This window comes from Ambystoma mexicanum, chromosome 1p (genome assembly GCF_040938575.1).
Source record: "Ambystoma mexicanum isolate Mex_15411 chromosome 1p, UKY_AmexF1_1, whole genome shotgun sequence".
Classification (NCBI taxonomy): domain Eukaryota; kingdom Metazoa; phylum Chordata; class Amphibia; order Caudata; family Ambystomatidae; genus Ambystoma; species Ambystoma mexicanum.
The window spans coordinates 1,173,934,596-1,173,948,337 of record NC_090921.1 but is presented as its reverse complement, the minus strand read 5'-3'; the positions used below and the strand labels follow the sequence as shown (position 1 = coordinate 1,173,948,337).

General features: G+C 45.7%; 1 protein-coding gene across 2 annotated transcripts in view; it reads left to right on the top strand.

Moving 5' to 3' along the window:
- The window catches only part of LOC138451027 (suppressor of tumorigenicity 14 protein homolog), a 338,794-nt gene that overhangs the window by 249,813 nt on the left and 75,239 nt on the right, over positions 1–13,742 (top strand). For both annotated transcript variants that reach the window (XM_069604879.1, XM_069604880.1), the window contains exons 9-12: positions 11,009–11,106; positions 11,987–12,096; positions 12,288–12,418; positions 12,925–13,029. In XM_069604879.1, coding sequence (XP_069460980.1) covers positions 11,009–11,106; positions 11,987–12,096; positions 12,288–12,418; positions 12,925–13,029 — 444 coding nt within the window. The remainder of the gene's footprint in view (positions 1–11,008; positions 11,107–11,986; positions 12,097–12,287; positions 12,419–12,924; positions 13,030–13,742) is intronic.

The following is a 13,742-nucleotide window of genomic DNA, read 5'->3' as shown; positions in this document are numbered from 1 at the left end:
GACCCAGACAATCTGGCTACTGCGCGCATGGCCACAGGCTACACCTCGGTCACCAAAGGTATGACTATTTTTTTTACCTAAATTATGACACGTGTCAAAAAAAAACACGCATACGTTTGCAAAACCATGCTTTAATGTCCTTGCCAATGCTCCTCACGAGTTTGCTCAAAGTCTGCCCATGTTTTATTTTTTCAAAAGTGTCAAAATGTATGTACATACAATAATCATATAACTTGGCCCCCACTTGACAAAATCCATTCAGTCTTTACACAAACATTGAAGGTTGGGTCTAAATCTTTCTGGGCACTTTAGTCCACATTTGTCAAATAGCAAAGTTATAAGCCATCTAAAAATGTTGAGACCCCCGCCCTCTAATTTTGCCCCCTCTTGAGAAAATCCTATCAATTTTAGAAAACCATTTATATCTAGATCCAAAATCGTTTTGCCAAATGTGCAGATTCGTCAAATGTCAACACATTTATTTGCCTTTACAAAATGTTGAGACATCCCCCCCCCCTTCTTAACAGAATCCCACAAAACTTTGCAAAACCATTCAGGATTAGGTCTAGAATAAAATTGCAAAATTACATGCAGTTTCATTGAGTGGCGCTAAAGTTATAAGCCATCCAAAAACTGCTTTTCCCCAACCCTGTAATGCAGAAATAGGTACAGATGTTCTAGGACATCTGAAGTGTCCGTGGACACCACAGTACTGCCCCAGGACATCTGGGGTGTTCGCGGACTGTCGGGCTCAAACAACCTGTTTTTTGGCTTCTTATGGCCATACCCCATCCTCGCCCCCCCCCCACCTCCAAGAGATTGAGTTTGAGAAGTGCAATGTTGCTTTTAATTTTTTCGCTGCTTTCGCGGACCCCAAATAAGTCAGCGAATCCAACATGGCGGGTGTTTTCGCGGAAACCCATTTCATGTTTTCTCACCACCCAATCAGCGGCTGCGTCCCGATTTCCCCAGACCACACAAGTCAGCAAGTTTTTCTGGGCCAATCAGAGGCCAGTCCGCGGACCGAACATGGAAGTGAGTCCGCGGACTGGACATATATATCACAAATTATTTTTGCCTTACGTTTTGGTCGTCGTTTAAAAAAAAAAGATGGCCGGATTTACACCAAATTAACAAAAACACGCTTTCGGGACCAATTCGCCGCTCCTGCTGCAAATTTGGTGAAAATCCGTCCAGCGGTTTGGGCTGTAGGTGTGAGCCAAGTTTTTTTCCCATTATGTCTATGGGGAGGAGAACATTTTTTGGAACACCCCTATAACTTTGCTGCCCCTTGACCAAACCTCACCAAACTTTGCAAAAAAATATATTTTGTTTGCAAAGTTTGGTGAGGATTCGTCAAGGGAGAGCGAAGCTATAAGCCGCCCAAAAAGTTCTCTTCCTATGGGTTTAGCAACTTAACCATAAATACATACTTAAACAGCCATTTAAATATCTTGAAAGGGAAATGCATTCTTTTAACCGCTCTTATTTTCCACAGCCTTTGACTGCAAGGCATGATTGATAATCTAATCTAGAGACCTAAGGAACCGACCCTAATTTCCACTTTTGCTTTTTTTTATGAATCCTGATACGAAAGTTATTTCTGAGTATTTGTGTAAAAATCGGTAAACTGGGAGCCTTGTTAAGAACTGATGCCCTTTCCTGTCCTTGCCTCTCCGCCGCCCCCGCAACCTGCTTGAGCCAATTGTGTCGACCACCGGTCCGGGTTCTTTTCACTCAAATTTTCTGAGCCAGTTAGAAGCGCAATATACAATCATTCACCCTGCACAAATTGTACATCTTCCCACAAAGGGGATTGAAAGATGGCACAGACTAAAAGAGGAAACCTTGCCTCTCCCTCCCCAGATTGTTTTCACATTAGCAAACAGCCAATATTCCAAGCAGAGACAGTATGGGGAAAGGCCGCTTAGAAACCTCTCAGGTTTTTGGTATTTCAAAATGAGTAGCCCATGTTGCATCTGGTGTGAAGCAAACATGACATTTGTCATCAATGGCCTACATTAAACGTAGGCCAGTCTAGCCAGGTAATAACCATCATGTGACACATTCAGGGAATTCCTCCCTCCTCTCCAAGTGGGAGCCACACCCTTTGGGAGTAGGAAGGGGAGCCCGCTAAGTTTTAAAATCCCCCTAGGCGGCAGGTCAGGCGGGATCTCACTGGGGGGTGACTCTTTTAAAGGACAAGGAATCGCCAGAAAGTGATTCCATTCATCCTCCCTCATGTGAATATTCCCACTTGCTTGGCTAAATGGGTATTACAACAGATAATGGTGCGCATGAATTTTAGACTAGCCAGTAGGGTTTCTGAGCCTTTAAGGATACCATCACAATGTTAATCCCAGAAACAAGGAGTTGATCGATTTTGTTATAGCGTGAAATATAAAGCACCAGTAAGAACGGCAAACAGTGGGGGGTGAGAGCCTGTAGTCCAAGGTGGGGTGACCGCCATCCAACTCACAAGGGGCAATATTCGTGTTGTAAGAGAGGAAGAATAAAGACATTGTGAAACTTTATTCTGAACTGTATAGCTCGTAAGAAACAAGAAGGAAATGTTTTTTTGGGCGGGAGGTGGGGGGGGGGGATGTTGAGCGTTTCTATCAGGCTAGACTGTCTTGCATTGAATGTAGGCCAGTCTAGCTAGGTAATAACACTTGTTTTTGTTTTACAGCAAAATAAGTGAAAAGCAAGTTACATGGCTACACAGTTCTACATTAGGGGGCCAGTCTGGATATACTTCCCTATTGTGGCATGGCATTTTATACTTGGCATCAGGGGTAATGCAAACATAAGTGTTATTACCTAGCTAGACTGGCCTACGTTGAATGTAGGTCATTCTAACCATGCAATAACACATGCCAAGTAAAAAATGGCATGTCGCATTAAAGTGTTTGCAGATTTTGTATTTGGTATACAGTGAAAAGCGAACGTGTTTACTTTGTGGTTAACTTGGCCTATGGTGCCAATGTGCAATTCACCTTCTTACTGTGGCATGGCATTTCTCACATTTGACCTGACATCCATTGTAAAGGAAACATAAGTGGTGGTATGTGAGTAGAGTGGCTTAAATTGGTGGCTCCAGTCTAGCCACGTTTTGTCATGGCATGTTTGTACTTTGCATCAAGGGTAAAACAAAACCTCATTGCGATTGCTTGGTACACTGGCCTATCTTGGTATTGCCAGTCTGAACATTGCTTGGGGTCCTTGCGTGGTAACACTCGCATATATTTGTATGGACCTGTATGGGCACAGAGTATGACACCGTTTTATATACTGGCATATGTTGTGGGCAAAGGCATCATGACAATGTGTAGAAAAATGATCCTGTGCACTATTGATTTACATAGGTCTATTGGGGATGTTCATGCATTACCATACAAAATTGATTGCAAACTGTGTGGCTTTTTACACAATTATTCACACATTGTTGTAAGATGCACCATTCTAACCCATTATTTTAAAAATGTTCTCATGGTGTGGTTGGGCATATACAGTTCTTTTTATCATTCAGTCCTTTAACATGTTTCTGTCATGATTCCTGCCCGTCATGTCCCCAGCCCTCCAAGATGTCAGGCCACGATCACCTACATGGCCCTCAAGGGCCTCTCCATCCCTCCAAAGACCCACTTGGAGTCAGACTTGGCGCTTGTGGCACCAGACTCACTCACTCTCATAGGATAACAATGGGGATTGGACTTTTAGTGCATTGATGGGGACAAGATGGATGACCCCACATATTCTGGTTGCCAGAACTGCATGTGCAGTCTAGTCTTTTGGGTGTGGTTCAGCCCAGAGACACCTGGGATACCCAGAAACTATTTAAGCCACGCCCAGGCTGAGAAACATGCTTTGTGTTTTCTGCACCTGCAGCGTGACACTCGCCGTGTTCGAATCGGTCTCCAGTAGGCCTGCGTCTGTCTTCTGCGCTCAGCTCCTACAAGAACACTGTTAGGAGCAGCCTTACCTTGCCGCGCTTCTGCCCACCATTCATCGCTGCTTCTGTTCTGCGGGCATATTCGGCGGTGTCATTCCCATCCCGGCACACCGCTTCCTAAGGGAAAAGAACAGAAAAAGGCATTAGTAAGCATTCAGTAAATCTTTGCTTATTTTTAAAGACTGTACAAGCTTCAAACGCTTACCTGAATCCCAGCCGCTCTGAGGGAACTCTGTCTCTGGAACTTCTCATCCATCTGCAAGAGGGAAAAGACTCTCCAGGTTAGCGTGGAAACATCTAGAGGCGCCGCATACCGCGCTTACTCACCGCATTTCTTCATAACCGCCATCCACGCTGAAAACGTCGCAGCACCTAAAAGACACAGAAAAAGAACTCCGTTCAATACAAATACGAAAGGGTCGCATCGTGCTCTCTCACCTTCAGCGCTACTCATCTCAGCAGCACGTCGCCATCCGCGGACGCCGGCCATTATCTAACGAAGGAAAAGAACGAAGTTAGAGAACTGTTCAAAAGACTCATTATACTTACCTGTTGGCCTCTTGCCAGTGAACTAACTAAGCAGCAACGGGCCCGCATCAATCAACGCGCCCCTGCGCTGAAAGCAGGACGGAGAGCACACTTTTCAAGAAAACAAGGTGAGTTGTGGATCAAAGTGAAGGGTTGGACCCCGGGGAAGAAGGGGTTCAAGCACACAGAGACAATAGGGCGTTAAACTCTACCAATCGTGTTTCAGGCCCAGTCTCCAGTCGAGTAGACTCCAGGGAAGGGTTCGAGGTCGTAAGAGGTCAGAACAGGCTGAGTGATGTCCCCGTGGATACCAGGTTAGCATACGTTTCCTTTTGGGATAGACTGGCCTATATTTTAGGGATTTCCCAATGAGCAAGTTCTTCCAAGAGGCCAATAAGTGTTGAGCAATGTCAGCTGCATATTCTTCTGCCTGACATGTACGCAACTCGTTCCCAGCCTCTATAGATGTACAAAAGGCTGAGCGCACCAGTGGAAGTCTTCTGATTTCTGAACCTTCTCGACTCTGACAAATCCAGGGTATTCTTAACATCTATCCAAGTGGCAGCCACCCCTTTTGGGACTAGGGAGGGGAGCCCGCAAAGCGTAACGCCCCATAGGGGACAGGACAAGTGGGATCCCACAGAGTAACCGCATACACCCTGTGGAGGACAGGATATCGGTAGATGGGGATATGCTACCCTCCCTCATCGCAAGAATACAGCAAGTTTGACTATGAGACTTGACATATGCAATGAGTTACCACTACATATATATCCATGGCTGGTGTGGTTTCAGACCTTAAACGGACACTGGCCTTGACCTGACCTGAAGAAGACATAAGTCCACCCCCTCGCTACTTGGAGGCAACAGCCCGCCTGCATTGGTGGAAGCAAAGAGCAGTCCACGGAGCCACGAGAAATCCCTCTTATTGGGAGGTGTGGCCTGGGGCGCCAAGCCTGCACCTAGTGTGGTGCTGTGAACTGCAGTTGCGGCCATGGAACAAATGGCAAAGAGGCCGCAGCAGGAAGCAGAGAGGAGTCCCAGTGTAGGAAGCCAGAGCCACGGACTTGCAGCAAGATGCAGAGCTGCTGCCAGGAGCCAGAAATAAGGCAGCACTTTACTTTAATTGATTTATACCACGCACACCAGAAAGAGCCCAGGTGCAGAAGATGACGACCTGTAGGGAAGGAAAAAACATACAGAAGACGAGAATCTCCTAAAAACAGACTGTCAAACATAAGCAGCGCTGCCTAACATACAGGGCTATCTAAAGAGAAGGGTTTTCAGTGTCTGCTTAAACTTATCCAGCAATTATTCACCTCTGAGGCTGGGTGGAATTGAGTTCCAGAGTCTAGTTGCGGCTATACCAAACACACTTGTATTAACTTGAGCCAGTTTAGCTCTCGGGACGATGAACATGTTAGTGTTCTGATCTTAATTTTTTTAAAGAGGGTTTTTTTATTATCCTCGCTGCCATGTATTGTGTGTTCGAGCCCTCCAAACATTTGTGCATGCTAGTGAGCAGACTAAAGTGTAACCTAGCCTCAACCGGGAGCCAATGTAACCTCGTAGATTCTGAGATATGATCATATTTTCCGAGTCCAACTATAGTTTTAATGGCACTCTTCTGTATTGCGTGGAGTCTTGCAAATTCCCCTTTGTTGACTCCAGTTAGGAGACTGATGCAATAATCTATCTTTGAGCCTCTAATTGCTCTGGCAATAGTCGGAGTGCTCTTAGTAGATGGATAAGGACATATGTGAGACAGTAGTTTTATATAATAGGAAGACGTAGAGACCAGTTTGTTTATTTGGGTTTTCAAAGTGAGATTTTGATCAAAGAAAACTCAGTGTTTTAATCTTATTAGTGGGGCTTTTACAGTCTATTTTGAGCACTAAATATTTGTCTCCTAGTCTGGAGATTCTGGGCTTGTCCCTATGATCATAAATTCTGCGAAGTCCATTCTCCCTCATCCACTGCTGGATGAGATCAAATATCTCGTTGATGGCAAGTGTATCCTCCGGTGATAATTGATATGGGAATGCTACACCATGTATCATCTGCCTAGTTGGAAAATCATATACCCTTACTCTCTAGTATTTGAAACGGGGGTGGTGAAAATGTTATACAGGGAGGGAGACGGCCAAGCTCCCTGTGGAACACCATAGGGCAGGAGCTGGGGAGGCCTCCGGGGTGCCACGGCAGACCCCGACGGATCTATCTTCTAAGAAGGATTGTACCAAGCCACTGCATCTACACTAACATTTGCAACCTCCTGCAGTCTGCAACAAAAGTGGATGTTCCACCAAATCAAACGCAGCTGAGAGGTCTAGTATCAGTAGCATTGTTTGGCCCTTACCATGTTGCGTAGCATGTTGGACTTCAAGTACAAAAGAGCCAGTCAGTACTGAAACCTGGTCTAAACCCCAACTGCCACTTGTTAAGGACATTGTGTTTCATCAAATGGTCTAATATTTGTTGGTATGCCACCCTATCCAGAATCTGCAACAGCAATGAGGAATTGGTGATCGATCTATAATTACCTGGAATTTCTGGGTCTAGTCCTAACTTTTTAAATAACCGCGTTATCCATGCCTTTTTTGAGGTCAAATGGCACCTGGAATTCACTCAATGAGGTGTTAACAATTTTGGTTAGTATGCTAAGAAGTGGTTCTGAGCAAGCCATTACCAACGGGGCTGGACAAATTTCCCCCTTGCAGTACGTAGCTTTAAGGTTGCTCAAGATCTTACGTTCTCCTTCAATCACCATTCTGAAATTAAAAGTGGGGATTCCCTGTAATTGTGGAACACATGTTATTACTGTGTGGCCATCACAGTGCACCGAAACCATAGAGTTTGTAGCTAATCTAACCACCTGTGCATTAAATTGTATTGTCTCCAGTTTCTTTAACATGGTGTCCTGAATATACCATGCTTTACCTCCAGTATCTTTAACTGGCAGCTTGCAAGCGTTCTCGGGGGGTGGGGGGGGGGGCTTTTTCAATTCCTTAAGAATTGAAAAATGGTTCATTGGAATTACATTGGGCCTTTTCTATTCTTCATTCAAAAGTATTTTTTTTGCTTTGTATCACGGCCATTTTATTCTTTTTAGCATTCAGGCTCTGTATGAGCTTATCGCCAACTGATTGAGCATTTCCAAATATAAAACCTTTTCCTTTTACAAGTCCTAACAACCTTCAACTCGGATGAGGACCCTGAGTTCTGTTTCTTATGAGCTACCATTTTAGTTTTTAACGGGGCCAGAGAATTCATGGCCCTCTTCATTGTCTCCTGGTGGGATTTAGAGAGTTGTTCAGATGTGTGCAAGTTGGGTTAGTCATTTATTAGAGGAGCAATCCATTGCAGCGTGTTGTCTGGCTTCACCTTTGATCAATGGCGTAATCATAGGTTTATTTAATGTGATGTTGTAATCCAATCCAGTATATTACACTTTGTGGGTAGCTTCTTCAATATGTTGGAAGAAACCCAGGCTATTTAGCATGTTCTCCAACTCGAAGGCCCTCGCATCATTCGTATTACCTTTGCAAAGGTTAAAATCTCCCATCGGCATCAATCTCGAGGATTGTTTAAGCAATGGAAGTATCAAATTGCCTATTTGAGTTATAAAGTCCGCCATTGACGTGGGCGGGGGGGTATATATTATCAGGATATTAACTGTAGCTTCCGTCCATACCTTAAGGAGGGCATCACATCCCTCTGGACTAGTAATATCTGTTTCCCAGATATCCAGGTTGGTTTTATGAATGAAGGCCACACCTCCCCCAGTTAGGCACTGCCTGTTCTTATATTGCATGATATTACCAGGTGTAGCCACGATCATAGAGGGTCTGGCTGCCCGACGGAGCCATGGCTCTGTTTTGCCACACACATAGATATCGTGTTCCATGATGTAATCGGCTACTTAGGAGGTGTGTTTAATCTTGTATTAAGTAGAATATTCAGTTGATATTCCTACAGCTTTATGTCCAGAGTATTTTGATAAACCCAGGCTGGGAGTCCCTGGCTTGCAATCCCGGACCACAGGGGGCAACCTTGACCCATATGTTATCACAATCTGGGGTACTTGAGACTTTAGCCTCCAAATTGCAATTTTGAGGAGCCTCCATTGTAGTATTATCACCTTTTATTCATGGGGTCCTTACATGTTTGAACAGGGAGAAATGCAGTACTCGCATGTCTCCTATAAATTTCTATACGACGCACTGAGGCTCTAGTCATAAAAGCAGAGTTATCCTCCACCATAGGACTCCTATTCTCTCAGGCTACCCCTGTAGCTTCTAGTGGATGCATAACACGAGTAACGAGAGGGGGACGGCGGAGGGTGAGGGGGGGTTGGTCTGGACACAGTAGGGCAAAGTCTTACCACAAAGAAACCGTGCAGCAGCACAGACTGGCACAGACCGGCTTGTTCCTCATGCACTGGCGCTCACGCTCCTGGAATGCAAATAAGTAGTCTGAAGGGCTACAAAACACCTGGGAACTGTAGTCCAAAAATGAAGCTATACAACTTCATAGGCAGCTAATCTGTCAACACAGTTAATACTGCACATCTAGCAGCAAGTAAGGTGCAAGAAGTGAAACGTTTTCCTACTCAAATATTCTAATCTTTCTAAAAAGGTTAAAAATCTTTTTTTAAATAAACGTATTTAGCAGCAACGATGAGAAAGACAACCTAAGAGGTGAACGCAGGATGGAACCTCCTTAAGTACCGGCACAGACCGCCTTGTGCCTCATGCGCTGGTCTCTGATCGAGAACCCACTCCATCACAGATTAAGGAAACTGATCAACCGAGACAGGGCTGCCTCACCCATAAGCCTGACGGGAGGAGCGCCGCCTGAAAGGTAAAGGCATGCAGAGGCTCGGAGGTTGGGAGATGGGTGGCAAGAACAACCCTGCCCCGAACACTTTCCCCCACCACACCGCACCCCAGAGTGGGGTGAGAACCAAGCGACCCAAAGGCGGGGTTGGAGTAATTCAAACCCGAGCTGGGCCAAAGTGAGAATACCCAGGTTGGGTATGAAACCGGAGACCCCATGGAGGGGTAACTGGCAGGAGTGGAGAGCAGACTACATTACTCATTGGAAAGTGAGCCCAAGGGGATACCTGCAACGGGACTTTCAAATCCCAGCAATCCCATGGGTGTCAGATGCCCAGGACTGGTATACAGTGTCTGACAAAATCAAAGGGGAAAGAAAAGACATTAACCTACAGCAAATCCAAAAGCAGAGATGGGAGAAATCAGTCAACCATTGGGTAAGAGGCCCTAGCTGTGTTATCTTTGTTTTTGCTTTAGTGGTAGGGACAGAACGACTAACTAAGGTGGTGTTGCAGGGCATCCTGACTATCGCCCTTTTAGACTGCATTACTTTCTCTAGTAGGGGGGGACCAAGACCAATAGGGACAGATAGGCGTGTTTTGAATAGAGACGCGTTCTCTGAAATGACACTTGTCCATGGCCTGATTCTGACTTGCCACCCCCTACCAATTCTGCCAGCTTAGCACGGCTCCTTGTCTAGAGTGCTCAGGTCTGTCTTTATACTGCTTCTGGCACACTGACCCCCAGGGGCCCTGGAGACCTTTCCCAACGTGAAGTACCTCTGAAGCCTCTTAGATGGGGGCATGTCAGGTTACCTGATATAAGTGATCTTCTCGGCCCTACTGGTTACCGCTACATGTTATAAATACAAGTTGCTCCATAGGCATTTTCCATAGAAACAAACCATGCTCACCACTGCCTAAATCTATGCGCCTAGTCTACTAATCCATAAGGAATGATTTCCGACAGCAATTAATTCCATTACCTTGTTCAATCTGCACTCCATATTTGTCTCAGAGGTATTGCTGCATTAAAATGAGAAGACCAAGTATTCGGCCAGTGCCAAATAGCTATTTTTAAGTTTAAATTCGGGCGACACTAAGCCGAGGTTTGGTACACCATTAGTCACAAGTACCCCCACACGTTTTCACCAGGTTCCAGTGCTTACCAGTTCGAACTGGTGCCCCTGCTGTGTGACAAACCTGTGATGTTAAAATGTGCAGCCCTGACCTTCACACCAGTCTCCAACAAGTGTCACAAAATCTCACTTGTGCCCCCGATCTGCCATGGCCCAGCCTTCTAGGAACATGTGCATGCTTCAGCTGTGGGACTAGTGATGCCCTCCCTGGAAGGGCCATCTGCACAGTTTGCAAATTGCCATGCTGGAGCCCCTGCACGAGCATGCGTGTACTTGATGATGGTTTACACCTTACATTCCAGTTTGTGCAAGCTTCGCCTCTGCACATTCTACTATCCGTGGGCAGCAAAGGGGTATGCCCAGAGCAATCGTAAGGGAGTCTATGTTTGGTTGTCCCCTACACCAGTCTCTTTAAATGACCAGTTATGTATGTGTGTGTCTGTGTATATATATATATATATATATGATATAGAGTGGGGGGGGGTCTGTGCCCTATGCCTAATGTACGGGGTGTAGCCTCAACTGTTTAATTCATATTCCTTATTGTTTTAGGCTGCGACCAGACCCTAACCTCCGAGAATGGGAACTTCACCTCCCCTTACTACCCTGACTTCTACCCACCCAACATTGACTGCAAGTGGACAATTCAGGTGAGGTGTCTCCTCCAAATGACTTGCTTTCAGTTACACAAACGCGTATTGCTTGAAGGCATAACGGTTTAAGGCATGTTTCTGCAACCCTTGGCCCTCCATGTGTGTGACTGATGGCTAGGGCTGATGGCAGTTGTAGTCCAATCATCTGAAGAGTCACAGGTTGTGGACCTCTGGATGAAGACATAGGAGCTCGACGGGCATTTGACCCAATATTCATGGAGAAGTGGAGCTTGGGACTCTAGTATAGAGAGAATGGATCTGGGTTTCATGCTGAGTTAGTGGATGGGGACTGGGTTTATATACTACATTTTGGGATGGACCTTCCCTCAAAGCTACATGCAGGAGCTGAACGTTAGGATGCAGGATTCTCTCCTGAGGTTGTAGGGGTAGTGCACCTTTTTTTTGTGTGGGGAGGGACTAGAATGCCTATCAATTTAATGCGATGGGCAGGGAATTCAAGACTTCTGCAGTTTATCATGAGGTAGCACTTTGGCGGTTTGGCATGTCGGGCTGTATGATGCAGGGCAAAAATGTACATTGGGAGCAGTCTTTAGAGCTGTAACAGAATTCTAGGCACGTCCGGCCATGGCGGATGGTGGTGGTTCTTGCAAGGTTTGTTCGTGGGTGGGAAGTCATTGGTATGGGGCACATCATGTTCAGTGTTGTGATTGATCAATTGAATTGAATTGAAGCTGTAGCATGTATACCAGCCTTGCTGGGAAACGGATGAATATTGGAGTAGTTTATGACCACTGATTTTTGTGGCAGTAGAATGCTAAAGCGCGCAGAGCTCTGCATCGCATTTCCGAGTGAAGCAGATCATTGTCGCTTCTGTATAGGCTCTGAGTGTCATGTGATTGGTCTTCATTCTTCACAGGTATCGGCTCTGCTCTATGTCCGTGTCCAGTTTAAGATGTTCCGGTTGAAAGAGCCGGATGTGATTGACCCTGCGTGTACCAAGGACTTTATTCAAGTCAACGGTGTGAAGTACGTTCTTGGTTAATAAGTGTTCAATTGGGTAGCCGATTGACATACATTGATGTGTGTTGGTTGATGTGTCTGCACTGGAAGGGTAGGGTGGCAGGCGTGGTTCGGGGGAGGGTATTGTGTTTCTGCAAGTCAATCCAGCTAAAAGCCGAACTCCATTGATGTAAGACTATTGTGCTCTTTGCCTCCAGGTACTGTGGTGAGCGCTCCTTTCTAGCACTAACCAGCAGCGGCTCTTCCATGGAGGTCCGGTTCCACTCGGATGAGTCTTTTACCGACAAAGGGTTCATAGCAGAATACAGCGCCTATGACCCAGGAAACCGTGAGTTTGGCAAATAAAATTTGCTAACCCAATACCGCAGCCTACTTTTTGCAAATCATTAGTGTTGGCTTGTCAACGCCTCCATTTTTCTTTTTCTGGCTTCGTTAGAAGATTGTGGGCCCAAACATTTCTTCCCAAACGGTGCCTATATTCTGGTGCCACACATTTTAATTTACTGAAATGACAGACCACACATCACTGGCTAAATATAATGATCTGATTGCTACAGAGTTGGCTAATATTTAAGTTCACAACGAGAAAAGGCTTTGTAATGGTTTTTGCTGTGTTCATTTTTAAGAATGACTCCAGATTGCTCACTTGATGAATTTGCTTGCTGGACAGATGATCACCATGCTAGGGGGTGATACCAGGTTTTGCCCCTACAGAGCCAGACGATTGGGGGTAGCAATGGTGATGGACAATGCAGTGTTGCATGGCAACGGTGACAGGTTGGCAGTGCAGCTTGTTGGACTGAAATTCTACTTCCCTCCTGCTTTTGTCCACAGCCTGCCCCGGTAAATTTTCCTGCAGTAATGGGCTCTGCATCGCGACTACACTGAAGTGCGATGGCTGGAATGATTGTGGGGACTTGAGCGATGAAAACAATTGTGGTAAGTAGATGCTGGCTAGCCGCAGCTTGTATCACCAGGTCATGTAGCTTCTCCAGCCCTGTGATGGTTTTCAATGAATCTTCAGGGGCTTTGTCATATTGCGAGAGTAACCTTCTGGTATTGGTCTGGATAGGGAGGTTTTTTAGGGTGATTGGAGCATTTTGTGCAGTGGTTAATTTGTAAATAAGTGCCAGGGCCCAAATATTTTCTAGCACACCTGTACCGCGCAAGGGCTACAGTTCGCTGTCCACTGCTGCTCCCCACAGTGACAACATAATTGGGGTTACAGCTGCAAATCTCACTCGCTCATGGGGAGGGGGGGGGTAATGGGTGCACCACTCGGGGCAGATGTGTGATTTACACATACCAATCAAAGTAACATACCAGTAATTGTGTCTTGAAATGAGACCTCAGATGTTAACCAGCTTCTTTAGCCATATACACGTTAGCAGTTTCCTCTGACTCTATAGGTGGCAAGTGGAACATTTTGAATTTCTAATCGAAGAAAATCAAGCAAACGTGTTTTCTCAAAAGAATAGTAATGGTCAAAGCAGATGAAATCACTGATTTTCTTCTGTAGGTCGGCCCCGAGCAAGGCCCTCTTTGCCCATGGATTTGCCCCTTCTTTTGCCCCTCTGGTGGTGCTGTTGGCTGGCCACTGGCTTATTATCTCTGTGCTTTGTAACCCTCAACTGCACTAATGGCTTTAGTGG